Source organism: Echinops telfairi, unplaced genomic scaffold (genome assembly GCF_000313985.2).
Source record: "Echinops telfairi isolate 266 unplaced genomic scaffold, ASM31398v2 ScPeMD7_7424;HRSCAF=8462, whole genome shotgun sequence".
Taxonomy (NCBI): Eukaryota; Metazoa; Chordata; class Mammalia; order Afrosoricida; family Tenrecidae; genus Echinops; species Echinops telfairi.
In genome coordinates, this window is record NW_022111324.1 from 22,187,940 (window position 1) to 22,201,924 (window position 13,985).

Consider the following 13,985-nt stretch of genomic DNA (forward strand, 5'->3'; position numbering starts at 1 on the left):
TTTAATCATTTTATTGGGGGCTCATACAACTCTTATCACAATCCATTGTGTCAAGCACATTTGTACATTCATTGCCCTCATCATTCCTAAACATTTGCTCTCCACTTAAGCCCTTGGTATCAGCTCCTCATTTTTTCCCCCTCCTTCCCTGTTCCCCTCTCCATCATGAACCCTTGATAATTTATAAATTATTATTATTTTGTCATGTTTTGCACTGTGTGACATCTCTCTCCCTTCACCCACTTTTCTGTTGTCTGTCCCCCAGGGAGGAGGTTATATGTAGATCCTTATAATCGGTTCCCCCTTTCTGCCCCACCTTTCCTCCACCCTCTTGTATTGCCACTCTCACCACTGTTCTCACAGGGATCATCTATCCTGGATTCCCTGTGTTTCCAGTTCCTATCCCACCTGGTAATGATAGATGATTTGTTTAATATGCTTTCATAGTCTATGGGCCCGTATTTTGTTAAGGATTTTTGCATCAGTGTTCATTAGCGATATCGGTCTATAGTTCTCTATTCTTGTGTGATCCTTGCCCAATTTGGGTATCAGTGTTATACTAGCTTTGTAGAATGAATTTCAGAGTTTACTGTCTTTTTCTATGTTCTGTAATAGTTTGTGTAGAATCGGTGTCAGCTCTTCCCTGAATGTTTGGTGGAATTCTCCTGTAAAGCCATCTGGCTTGGGAGTTTTTTTCGTTGGTAGTTTCTTGATAACGAAATCTATTTCCTTTATTGCTATGCTATTGACTTCTATCTAGGATATTCTACGAAGGGATTGTTTTTCAAAAATTTTTTCCGTGTCTTCCAGTTTGTTGAAGTCATTGAATTCAGATTTTCATAGTAGTTTGTAATTATCCTTTTAATCTCATTAGGGTCCATTGTGATTTCTCCTGATTCATCCCTCACCCTAGCTATTGCTGCTTCCTATCCTTGGTTTGGTTTGCCAGCAGTCTATCAACCCTTTCAAAGAACCAGCTTTTTGGTTTTCTTTTTTTCTTCTTCTTTTTTTGCTGCACTGATTTTTTGCATTATTATCTTATCTTCCCACTCCTTTATCTCTGCGCTGATTTTTATTATTTCTTTTCTTTTGCTGTTGGAGGGATTGTTCTGTTGACTGCTTTATAAGTTGCTGACGATTTTGTGATCGTGTATCAGTCACAACTCTCTCTTTTTCATATGTGCATTAATCGCTAGCAAACAACCGCTGATAAGTGCTTTTGCTGTGTCCCATAGGTTTTGATATGTTGTATTCTCATTCTCATTAGTTTCTAAAAACTTAACTAATTTCCTCTTTAAATTGGGCCAGTCCCCACTCATTTTGCAGAACATTATTATTCATCTTCGAATTGTTTGTCCTTGGGTTTTTTGTCCTTTTATTTATCTCCAGCTTTATGGTGTGGTGGTTCGAGAAGGACATCTGATTGATCTCTATGTGTCTGAATTTACTCAGGCTCGACTTGTGCCCCAGCATGCAGTCTATTTTTGAATAAGAGCAATGTGCACTTGAAAAGAATGTGAATAGTTTAGCATTTGGGTGGAGACCTCTATAAATGTCCATCAGGTAAAGTTGCCTAATTGTGGAAGTTGTAGTTTCCTTGTTGAGTTTCTTTCCTGGTGACCTATCTTTCTCTGATATCAGTGAATTAAAGTCACCTACTATGATTGATCTCAGGTTTTCTTCCACCTCTTTGATTGTTTTGTTTCACTGTCTTTCCTGTTTGTTGAAGTCTGCCTGGTTGTTCTCAAGATCACTGGTACAATTCTCCACCTCATCTAGTTGGTTGGTAAGTTTGGTTATCTTCGTTTTTGCTTTTGATACCTTGCTCCTTAACTCTTGTATTTCCATTTGGTGACTGGACTTCATCCCATTGATCGTGGACTTCATCTTCTCAATCATTGTATCCTTATTCTGTATTGCTTCCCTCATATCCCATATGACTCCAAGAAGCATTCTGAGGATTTCCTTTTGTGGCAGATCAACATCTGCTTCTTCGATGAGTGTAGTTGGGTTTAGGACTACCTCCAACATTGCATTTTGTTTCTCTTCATTTCTTGCCAAGGGTGTTGAGATAAGTTGCTGTTTGCCTGCGATTTTGGTGGCGCTTGACCCCATATTCCCGAAAGACATGGGTCCCTGAGCATTCACTCTTTGGTACTGCTAAGAGTGATTCTGGGGCCTACATGTGGCCTACTGTGTTTGTGTATAAGAGAGGTACGATGGCAGTTTGGTGGCTGACAGCAGTGAGGGTGTTTGGAGGATAGCCTGCAGCCTGTGACTGAGTATGTTTCTGGACTATGCCAGGGCGTGTCTATGGTGTGTCCACGGGTCTGGTTTGGGCTGTCTGGGACCCCACTGGGCCAGGTTGTGCTGCAGAGGGAGCTACAAATCTGAGCTGGAAGCCATAGGTTTGCAGAGATACTATGGGTAATCCCTGAGGGTTGGTCGCTGCCTGTTGGAGAGTCCGCAGAGCCGCAGCAGTGCTGCAGGAAAACCCCGGTGCTGGCGGTGGGGCTGCTGAGAAGCTGTGCTGTCTCAGTGTTACCACGTGTAGGCCCCAGTGGGTGGAAGCTGCAGGGTCGCAACTGCTATGTGGGAAAACTTCGGGGCTGGAAGTGGCCTGGCAAGAAGCCACTAGTCCGGGATAGACTCACTAGAGGGGTGTGGTGTCTAGGTAGTCCCTGCAAGACCATATGCTGAGGATGGCAAATGGGTTCTGACTAACTTTAAGAGCCATGGTCACTCGCTGCGTAGGGATCTGGCTGCAGGCTCAAGTTTTACTCTGTGTAGTTATTGAAATGTTTTGTTCATGGCTGTTGGAGGCCCACACAGATGGCTGGTGGGCTCTGGCCTCAGTGGCACAGCCACAGTTGATAGGTAAGTAAAACCTGCAGTGGGTTTGGTCACAGGCTGGCGTGGGATGGGGAGTGGCGTTCGGTGTGGGCTTACCTCAGGCAGACTGCAGACAGGGTCTCACCATGGCCCTTAGGGCTGCGGGTTGATGGCGCGAGGAATGGCCGCCTTGTGGGGAGACGGGGTCTGATCGAGGCAGTGAGTGTCCCAGGCAAATTTTGGGTAGAGCACAGGGGCTGGCTAGCTGGTGGGAAAGGTCACCTCCCTAGCCTAGGGAGTACTCTGGATTGCTGCAGGAGTTAATTCACTTACCTGAATCCCCCAGTCGGTCTCCTAATCAGTGAATTTACAGATCACCAAGAAGCTCTCGATGCAAGGTGCTTACCTGAATGCCAACTTGCTGGAAGTCCCTCTCATCATTTTTTAAACTCAAACCAAATCATGGCTGTCAAGTTCATTCTAATTCAAAGAGACCCTGTAGGACAAAGCAAAACTGCCCCCTTAAGACTAAGTTGTTTAAGAATGAAGACAGCCATATCTTTCTCCCAGGGAGTACCTGGTTCGTTCAAACTGCTGATCATTTGGACTTAGCCACTGTACCACCTGGGCTCCTGTTGTAAAGCTCTTACGCTTTTTATTTTTAAATTTTGTTTTTTATACCCCTTTTAATAAATAGAAAAGTCTCACAACACAGCTAGTTTTTGTTTGTTTTTTCAAACACATAGCTTTTCACTCCTTACCTCCCCTGGCGCTTGGATTTCTCCTCTTTTAGATTTCTTTCTAGATAGGAACTTGGATTACTAGAGAGAACTGTTATATATTAATTCATGTATGTAGCAAATAAAGATCGAGTCTATTACATACAAGCTCTTTATGATGCAGGTGAAAACAATAGAACTTTTTTTAAGAGAGCTCTTACTGCAGAGAGCTCACATTTAGTCAATAAAATAAACAAAGAATTCTGTGATGTATACTGTGTATGCATGTATATGCCTCCCTTATGAGGGAACCTCTAGTTGTGACTGAGATGTTTGTTAAGTAAGAAGTACCTTAGTATCTAAGTACCGACATAGAAAGTGATACTTGAGTTAGCCTTGCAAAATGAGTTAGGAGTCTTCCAGATGTAGAGACATTTGTCTTTTGGACTTACTGTTGACACCTAGTAAGTTAAGTCCTCTTACTTTCTATTTTTAGACTTCTTACAGCTTTAATATCCAGGTAATAAGAGATGTAAATAATTGTAAATTAACATATTACAATTTGACCAGGACAGCTAAATAATTAGCAAATTCATATATTAGCCCTTTAACAATAAAACTCATATTGCCTGTGATACTCTGATTTTTGCTCTTACTAATTACCTGAGTTTTGAGTCAGCAGAGTATATTTAATCTTGGATAAATCTTCACACTCTTTCATTATTAAATATGTATAACATAGTAGTTTTTTAAAAAGCTACTAAATGGTTAGAATGTAAGTATATAGTAAGTGTTTGGACCTAAATGGAATTGGTGTTTGATTTTTTGTTTTCATGTTTTTTTTTTTTTCTTAAGAGCATCATGGTGTAGGGGGGGACCTAAGAAAATAAAACTAATGTAAACCAAGAAAATTGGGGAATGTATTATATACTGGGAGAAAGACTCGGCTTTCTACTCTTATAAACAGTTACAGTCTCAGAAACCCACGCATTCACTTGGAGTCAGCATTGATAGCAGTGAGAGTTATTTTTTACTGAGGAACCCTGGTAGTGTAATAGTTATGCATTGGGCTGCTGACACATAGTCAACAGTTTGAAACCACTAGCTCCTCAACAGTATAAAGATGAGTCTATCTACTCCCACACAGAGTTACAGTCTCATAAACCTAGAGGGGCAGTTTATTCTGTCATATGGAATCTCTGAGTTGGAATTAACTCAGTGGCACTGAATTTGGTTTTTAGTTTTGTTCTATACTGTGTTTTATCTTAATGATGTAAGTGTACCAAGACCATGAGCAAGGAACATGAGAAGAAAACTGAAAGGACATATTTTTAAAACCATTTAGAGCTTTAAAAAATAAAAAATATAATCTTTGAAATTAATACCTTAATACCAATTAAGTTTGAGCATGGGCAAATGATTAATTTCTCTTCTAAAAATCGCCACAAAGAAAATTCTTATGAGACAAAAGTTAAAGATGCCCCAAATATCCAACTTTTCCAAACTGTTACTCCATTCCATCATCTCTAACATCAATTCCTGCTCCTTCCCATCAGTACTCTACCTCTCATATTTAGGATCTTCACAAGTCATTGCAATGTTTCACAAAACACAGTCAAGGAAATGGTTTGCACAATTATAGAGGCTGGCAGATCCCAAATCTTTGTGTCAAACTTCAAGCCTAGAGTTTTTTAATATGGTTGAATAGACTGGCAAACCTGACTGGGCCTGCTCAGCTATAGGCTGCTGGCTCACAAGACTGTGTAGAGGCTGGTGAATCAGGTCAACTGCTAGCTCAAGAACTGGTTAAATAATGATGAGCCAGATGCAGGACCCAGTACAAGAGAAGGAAGCTTGCCAAAACATTCATTTTACTTACACACACACACATACAAGTGCAGACCATGGCCCCAAGGAAATTCCTCTTATTTGAATAAGATAGGGTATGACTTGAATAAGGGCATTGACTTGTGTTATACCCTCCAGTAAGGCAGTGACTTGAGATACCCACCCACTGCCATCTAATAGATTCTGACTTGTAGTAAAACCTATAAAACAGAGTAGAACTTAGCACCTTAGGGTTTCCGAGACTGTAAATCTTAAGAGTTGGGTTCAGACTGCCTTGTTTTTCTCCTGTAGAGTATCTGGTAGGTTCAAACTGCCTACCTTTTGGCTAACAACCCACTGCTTAACTCATGGCACCAAATATGGCTTCCTGATTCGTTACATACCACTCTAACCCTGCCTCATTAGTGTAATGAGCAACTCACTCCCAAATGGGACCATAACTACATGCATGGAAGCTTACATTTACAAGACATCATAAAATGGAGGATAAGCAGATCACGGAATTGTGAATGACTGTATCATGATTATATAATTGGCTGTGTTAGGCCAGGTTGACTAGAGAAACAAATCCACTGACACTCATATAAAGAACTTTATGTAAGAAGTAATTATATATCAACAAAGCACCCCAACTCAATCTTACTCAAGTACTTAAGTCTATGCAATTCCATAAACCCTCTTCAGATTCACATAGCCACATCCAATGACACAGACTTCAGGAAGATCACAGGTCCAGAGGTGCAGAGTTACATGGGTCCGAGGTCAGTGGGAACATGGCAGGGCTCTATGAGCTGCAAGGTCAGTCACAGGAGAGTCCCAGCAGGCAGGAAGGCAAAGTGCTGAAAGGGAAGGAAATTCCTAGAGTACTCCATATAAGAAGGCCACACCCCCAAGGAAGCACCATCAGGCTGTGACCTTATTGACAGATCTGACTCTATCCCTAGCCAGGAATATCCAGTTGACCTAAAACCATCTAACCTACCAACCATACCGCCAAGCCACTGAAAATTATGACCCAGCAAGTTGACATATAACCTTAACAATCACAATTCCATGCAAGGAGGCCTCTGTGTGGCCATGACCTTCTCCTGAGAATTCTGGGAACTCCAGTATTTTCCTCTTTGGAGGCAGGCAACACCTCTGTCTCTCTGCTCACTCCCTGGAGATGCTCTTCTAACAAGACACATGGCTCTACACCCTGGGAGCTGGAAAAGCCACATGGCCCTACCCTGATGCTACCAGACCTCTGGAGTTGGTGAAGCCATGTAGAGACCCCTGCCAGTGCTGAGATGCTTACAACTGCCATTGGATCCACAAGACTTCCAGCCCACTGGCCTATGATCCTCCTGCATCATTGCATATATTACCGTGAGTCTGAAGAAGACTTTATAGATTGGTATCAGACATATGGGCTAATATTGGACTTATGGATTTGATCTGGACTGGGCTGGGATGCTTTCTCAATATTCAATTGCTCTTGTATATAAACCTCTTTCTTATATACATGTGAGTGTCTATGAATTTGTTTCTCTAGTCTAACCAGACTAACACAGTCACAAAGACTAGCTGGAAGGGCCATATTAAGTAATTCACTGCACTAAATTAAGAGAATGTTAAAAAAAAGAAAGAGCTGAAAAAGTTACTCAGAGTATAACACAAAGAAATAAAACCATGGGAAGTATAAAAGATAAAGTCAGAAGATCAAGAAGCCGTTGTTGATATCTGAGACGTTCTTCTTTTACTGCCCTTTCCATGTTTCTGTTACCCTCAGCCAGAAACCCACCTGGTCAGGGTTCCTTACTAGGTGGGATGACCCCAACTTTAATTGCTGAAGGATCTGAATTCTCAATAGTTCTATCTTTTTTTATTGCTACAATTCTTCACTGGGCATAGAAATACTAAAGAGATGCTCCAATGATCTCTGGATGCAATACATTATCTTCCCAGCCCTTACTGTATTTCAATAACCTATTCTCTCTTTGATAATCAGTACCAATTACTTCAACTAGTAGAGAAAAATCTTCTCTTAACCTATAAGTTTCCGATACCCAGTGACCAACTGACTATCTCCTTGTAAAAATGGCATGGGATTATCATTTGATTCCCTCTGACTTTACACTGGAAAGAAGAATCAAACTCAATATCAGCCCAAGGCTAATTCCTATGATGCAGAAGTCAGATAGACTTTTCTCCTCCAACCTTCCTTATCAATTCTAACACCAACTGTACCTCCCTTGGCATGCTTTACTTATCTGCTGGATTCAATTCATTGCAATAGCCACACAGAATTCACATACAATACCTCAAGACAATGGAGTTATTATTAGTTTATCAGCTTCAGAAATGCTCAGGATACATACACCACTTAGTTCAGGACTGGTCCTCCTCAACCTTGCCCACAGACATGCTTCTCTCTGGTCCACAGCTTCTCGGTGACATGACTACTTGGCCTCTGTCCTGCTTGAGCAAATGTAGCTCTGCTGATTACTTGCTCACTCTACCAGTTATCCTTGGTCTGAAGGTGCTGAGCTCTAGCTCTAAGAATCAACGAACTTAACCTCCCCTTTATTAAGTGCCTGGAGGCAACCCACTCCTCAGAGTCTCCTGTCCAAAGGAAGTCAACTTTCTCAACCCATGGGCCAGGAACCCCAACACTGTATCTCATGCTCTTGATTCTGCTGTTGCCACTTCTCTCCAGTCTTTGAAGTCGCAGCTCTCTCTCCTGGATCAAAGAGGTTCAGCACTGTGGTGTTGGAGTCCAAGTGACATACTTCACTCCTGGCTTTTCTTTATTGATGGTAGTGAGATGCCCTTTTTCCACTTCTGAGATGGCTCATTTTAAACCAAGGGAGAATAGAAAAATTGACCAGTGTTCTCGTTAAAGTTCCATACGTGCTTTTTGCATGTTCACATCCCACAAGAGTACCATGTGGCTTGTTTACCGTATTAGCAAGCTGTCCAGTCACTTTGGTGTGAGCCATAAACACTTCACATTTACTTAGTCCTACTCAGTTATTTGGTAGGAATTACAAAGAGCATGGTTAGAAGAGCCATATCAAGTACCACACTTACCTAGGTACCCAAGTACCACACTTAGCTGCCAGTTAAGTGGAGCCATTGTTATATTCCCATGATAGAAGCATTTTCTTCTTGGGAAATAACCATCAGCAGAGATCAAGTTGGAGGACTGAGAAGCAAAAATTTGGTGAGTGAATTACTAGATGTAGTAAGAGGAATTACTATCACTTTCCCTCAATTGATAGACCATGTATTTTGGCTTTGTGGGAAACAGAACCATATAGTGGCCTTAATTTCAAAGCCAACTGCATCCTATAAGATGGAACCCTGCCCTTTCAGTCTTTTGCCTCCCAACTGGGGGCCTATACCTGCGGTGTCAATAAGCCTTTCTAGTAGGTCAGCTGCTTCTGAATATGTGGTAAGATCATACCTGATCCTGTTGCTCTGCTACCTTTGCTGTGAAATAGTTCTTGGTTTAGAAACAGGGTTGTATAAAACGTCATAGGAATGAATAAAGCTTTCCATTAAGAAATAGATGGTGATACTAGCAGAGAAGCAGGGATCCTTAAAGAAGCATTGCTAGCTAAGATGAAGATACTGATGATTAGAGAAGGCATGATAGTACATATAGAACTATACAAAGGGAGGAAGATGAGAACTTTGAGAAAGAATGAATTGTAAGTAGTGCTTTGTTATTTTATAATTGTCACTGTTATTATTTGTTGAGTGCTAATTTTTCCCTGGGAATTTTCCAGGGAATTTTATTTAACTTAATCATGACACCTTATGAGGGAAGTAGTTGGTAATACCCCATTTCATCTATAAAGAAACTATTGTCCCCTTTTCACCTATAAGGTTTAGAACAATTTAAAAACAAAGTTAAAAAATAAAAACTTGACTAAATTCACAGCAGTTAGTTTTTGACAAGGCAAGGATTTGTACCCAAGTTTGCCTGATCCAGTGGGAAAAGGTTACAGAGTTTTACTGTTAAATTTATGTATACACAAGCACTTATATAGCCAACTATACCTACTCTTTTTCTTATAATTTGCCAGTTTTTGTCTATTCGTGTAACTCCTCTGTCTTACAGAAATAATGAGATATAGTGGGAAATGAAGAAGATTGGAAAACTAAAGCCCAAATTTAATCCTATTTCTACACTAGAGTATGTAACTGGAAATGCTCCTTAATCACTTTTTAAAAATGAAAGATAACTCACATACCATGAGATTTACGCTAAAATGTGTAATTCAGTGTTTGGAGCATATATTTATAAGATGTGCAGCCATTACCGCTATATGGTTCCAGAACATTTTTATCATTCAAAAAAATATGCCCCGCCTTAGCAGTCACTGCCCTTTCCTTCCAGCCCCTGTCAATCACTAATCTGTCTCTGTGAATTTTCTTCTTCTTGACATTTCAAATAAATGGAATCATAAGTAAATGTTGCCCATTGTGTCCGGTTTTTTTTTTTCCACTTAGCATAATATCTTCAAGTTAAAGCACGAATCAGAACTTACTTTGTATGGCTGTATGTATGTTACTCTACTGTATGGATGTGCCACGTTCTGTGTATCTGTTCACCAGGTGATAGACATTTGGGTTTCCTTCTTGCTTGTTGGCTATGGTCACAAAGCTGCTATGGATATTCTTGTGCAACTTTGTACCTGAATTTAGGTTTTCAATTCTCTTTGAAGTATACTTAGAAGTGGAATTATTAGATCATACTGTAACTCTGTGCTCAATCTTTTTAGAAACTGCCAAACTTTTTTCAAAGTGGCTGCACTATTTTACATTCCCATTCTTAATAGCTTTCTACATTCTGTTTTTCTGTCTGTAAAGACAAAGGGTGCATTCAAGGGTTTTGCTTGGAGGAGAATGTTATACCGAAAGATTTGTTTCTATTCAGTTTTGAATTTTACATGTAGCATTTTGTCCCCTCAAGCAAAACAGATTAGTAAAAAAATCAGAGGTTAGTGAGAGCAAATACTTTAGATTGTTATCGTTCTGATTTAACAATTCTGTTTTATTTCCTACAGAGAAGCTTGCAGAGGCCCAGCGCAGGTTTGCTACCCTTCAGAATGAGCTTCAGTCATCACTGGATGCACAGAAAGAAGCCACTGGTGTTACCACACTGCGACAGCGCAGAAAGCCAGTCTTCCACCTGTCCCACGAGGAACGTGTTCAACACAGGAACATTAAAGACCTTAAGCTGGCCTTCAGCGAGTTCTACCTCAGTCTTATCCTGCTGCAGAACTATCAGGTACAAAAATTCTTCTCTTAGACCAGCAGTTCTCAACTTGTGGGTCGGGGTCAAATGACCCTTTCACAGGGGTCGCCTAAGACCATTGGAAAACACATATTTCCAATGGTCTTAGGAACCGAGGCGCCGCTCCTCTATCCGTCTCTAGGAGGGTCCGCCCACATGCAGGTACATCCACATACCAGTACCTGGCATGATGTCATCATTGCACCAACCCCATCACATACACCCCGTACAAATACAGGTGTATGTGACAGGTTGGTGCCATAATGTACTTAAGCAGATCAGTCACATGTATAGAGAGCAGCTACTGTGTAGAAAGCAGTTGCTGTGTTGAAAGCAGCTGTTCTGTTAAAATCAGCTACTGTGTTGAAAGCAACAGTATTGGAGGTAAAACGACACTTCACGAATTACAATTACTGGGTAAATGTAAAATCGTACTGTAAAATCATCAACTACTGCAAAAAAAGTCTGTACCATGGGAACTTAATTTGGATGCTGATCGGCCTTTTTATATTCAGCTGTGGCTATGTTCAATTTGTAACAATGAAAATACATCCTGCATATCAGATTTACATAATGATTCATAACAGTAGAAAAATTACAGTTATGAAGTAGCAATGAAAATAATTTTATGGTTGGGGGGTCACCACAACATGAAGAACTGTATTAAAGGGTCGCTGCATTAAGAAGGTTGAGAACTACTGTCTTAGACAATGGAATGGTTAAATAACTGAGAAACGCCAGTAAATCAACTTACCTTGAACTTCACTAATGACCCAATCCAAGAAGGAAAAGCCTTAGCATGGACTTTTTCTTGGAGTTCTTATTCAGTATGCAGATAGCTTTATTGGCTAAAAGCATGTATCAGAGGCAGTAAATCAGTGGTAACAAAATTTGTTTTTGAAGGTCTGTTTTCTTTTAAAACTTATTTATATACCATACTCAGGAGTAGACCTTGACACGAGAATTAATTGTTGGTTAAGACCTTTTATATTCTCCTTAACTGATAAAATTTTTACAAAAGCAATTGGACAGTTGATTTTCCTACAACTAATACTAATATGCACAAGTTCATGACTTTTCAACGTCATCACTCAAAGAATTTTTCCTACTTGATTACCCATAGACAACAAGAAGTCCTTGAGGGAAAAGAAGTCCTTGAGAAAGAAGAGAAATTAGATCAAAGCAAACGTGTAGAGACGAAAAACTATTTTGAAATATAACTCAATATTTTTTTCAACTTAATCACAAAATTGAATTTCCAGTTATGTTGATTACAGAGTTTCTACCCTTTTGTAAAGGGGTAATGCAAGTGGTTGGCTATCGGTTGCTAAACTAATGATTGGTAGTTTGAACCTACCCAGTGGCTCAGCAGAAGAAAAGACCTGCCAATCTGTTTCTATAATGATAATAGCCAAGAAAACCTGCTTCATCAGTACCACACAGTCACTGTGAACCAGAGGCCAACTCATAGCTGCAGCTATGGACCACGTCCTCTTGTAATCTTTTTAGAATTATTTATGTAGTTAAGCTATCAAGAACTAAATTGGAAAGCATTATTGTTCAATAATAAAAATGTAAATGGGGAAGTGCATCACCTTAATCTTAAGAGAGACCTTAGATATTTTTGTTTATTTCATTTTGTTCTTGTTAAGATCATCATAGGATGATGATTTAAAAACTAAAGGCTAAAAACAAAGATATTACCCAGGGTAAATACTGAGATTTCAAAGTAAAAAGACTAATTAAAGCCTCTTCTCTACATTGATATAAGTTGTTAATGTATATACTCTACTATTCTTATCCTTTTCTTAGCATAAGTGTACGTTCTTCTTTGGTGAGTTAATATTTTATTATTCTAAGAAGAACCCAAATAGAAAATAATTTTAAAAGGGTAGAAAAGTAATTTAATAAGATGATATATGTAATAGAAATCCCTTTTCTTTGAAGTTTACTCATAGCTTTGTAATTTAATTTTTTAAATGAGTAAACAAAGGTATAGTTCAGTTTTCCTCTAATACTATTAAAATGTTGAATTTTAAATCTCACTGATTTGTGTGTGTGTGTGTATTACAGAGAAATATCCTTGTTACATTTTAGTTCATAGGAAAACAAACGCAATTGTTAATTATATGAATTCTCCTCCATTCTCTATTCTTGGAGCTGTCTTATTCTATAAGAGTACATTTATTTTGAGAATGACTGAGAAAGGAATGTTTAAGGCTGATTCCAAGTCATTATGCTTGTACCTCAAGAAGTTTAAGATGAGCTATTAAAGTATGAGAAAAAAGATAAATGATCAACAACTCTGGGTTTACAGAGCCATACAAATTCAGAGTTTCCTGCTTCTTTGAATGTTGGTCAAAGAGCAACAGAATTCAAAAATGTTTAAAAGGATAGCAATTTGATGCTGTGGAAAATTGAGGAAAGATGAGGACTTCGACTCATGATCAGTACAACCCAGTACATCCCTGTAACAAGAGAATCAAGCTGAGAATTGATAGAAACAAAGTGAAAGGTGACAGATGTAGAAGACCTGTCTTCTGGTATATTTGTGCTTCCATGTATCTGCCTTTATTTGTGTCTAGTGCATGATAAATCCAACATATTTCCTGAAAATATTCTTTTGATCTGAACAGCCAAATAATAAAAATTACCTATTTTGAGAACAGTTACACTGGAAAAATGGAAATAAAATTATTCTGAGTTGAGGGCTATCAATAATTTATCTGGAAGTGATGGGCTCATATCAGAGTTTTGTATTTTACTAAGAATTAACATACTACAAATATGTGACATAAGAAAAAGGAACCATAACCTTGTGGAAAATGCTTTGATTCTAAAAGTATTGTAATTTCCCCGAGTAGTCTTAGTCTTAGTCCACTTTTCTCTGTGAATGGATAGTACTTACTTATTTTTTATCTTGTTTGATGGGGTTTGAAATTATAGTGGTGTTTCTCATTTCTTTCTGCAGAATCTGAATTTTACAGGGTTTCGAAAAATTCTTAAAAAGCATGACAAGATACTGGAAACATCTCGTGGAGCAGATTGGCGAGTGGCTCATGTAGAAGTGGCCCCATTTTATACATGCAAGAAAATCAACCAGCTAATCTCTGAAACTGAGGTACAGTAGAGTTTCATATAATATATTTCAATAACATCCATGTTTAATTTTCATGAAATTTTTTTCTGCTTTTTGTAATTGTTAATAGCTTTGAATATATATAGTTTTGTTTTTTTCATTGTGAATTGGATGAAAGTTTAAAACAAGTCAGGCTTCCATTCCATATATATATATATAT

General features: G+C 39.0%; 1 protein-coding gene across 1 annotated transcript in view; it reads left to right on the forward strand.

Annotated features, from left to right (window-relative positions):
- XPR1 (xenotropic and polytropic retrovirus receptor 1) overlaps window positions 1-13,985 on the forward strand; it is a 183,754-nt gene that overhangs the window by 95,932 nt on the left and 73,837 nt on the right. The window contains exons 4-5 of the mRNA XM_045297982.1: window positions 10,457-10,680; window positions 13,658-13,812. Coding sequence (XP_045153917.1) covers window positions 10,457-10,680; window positions 13,658-13,812 — 379 coding nt within the window. The remainder of the gene's footprint in view (window positions 1-10,456; window positions 10,681-13,657; window positions 13,813-13,985) is intronic.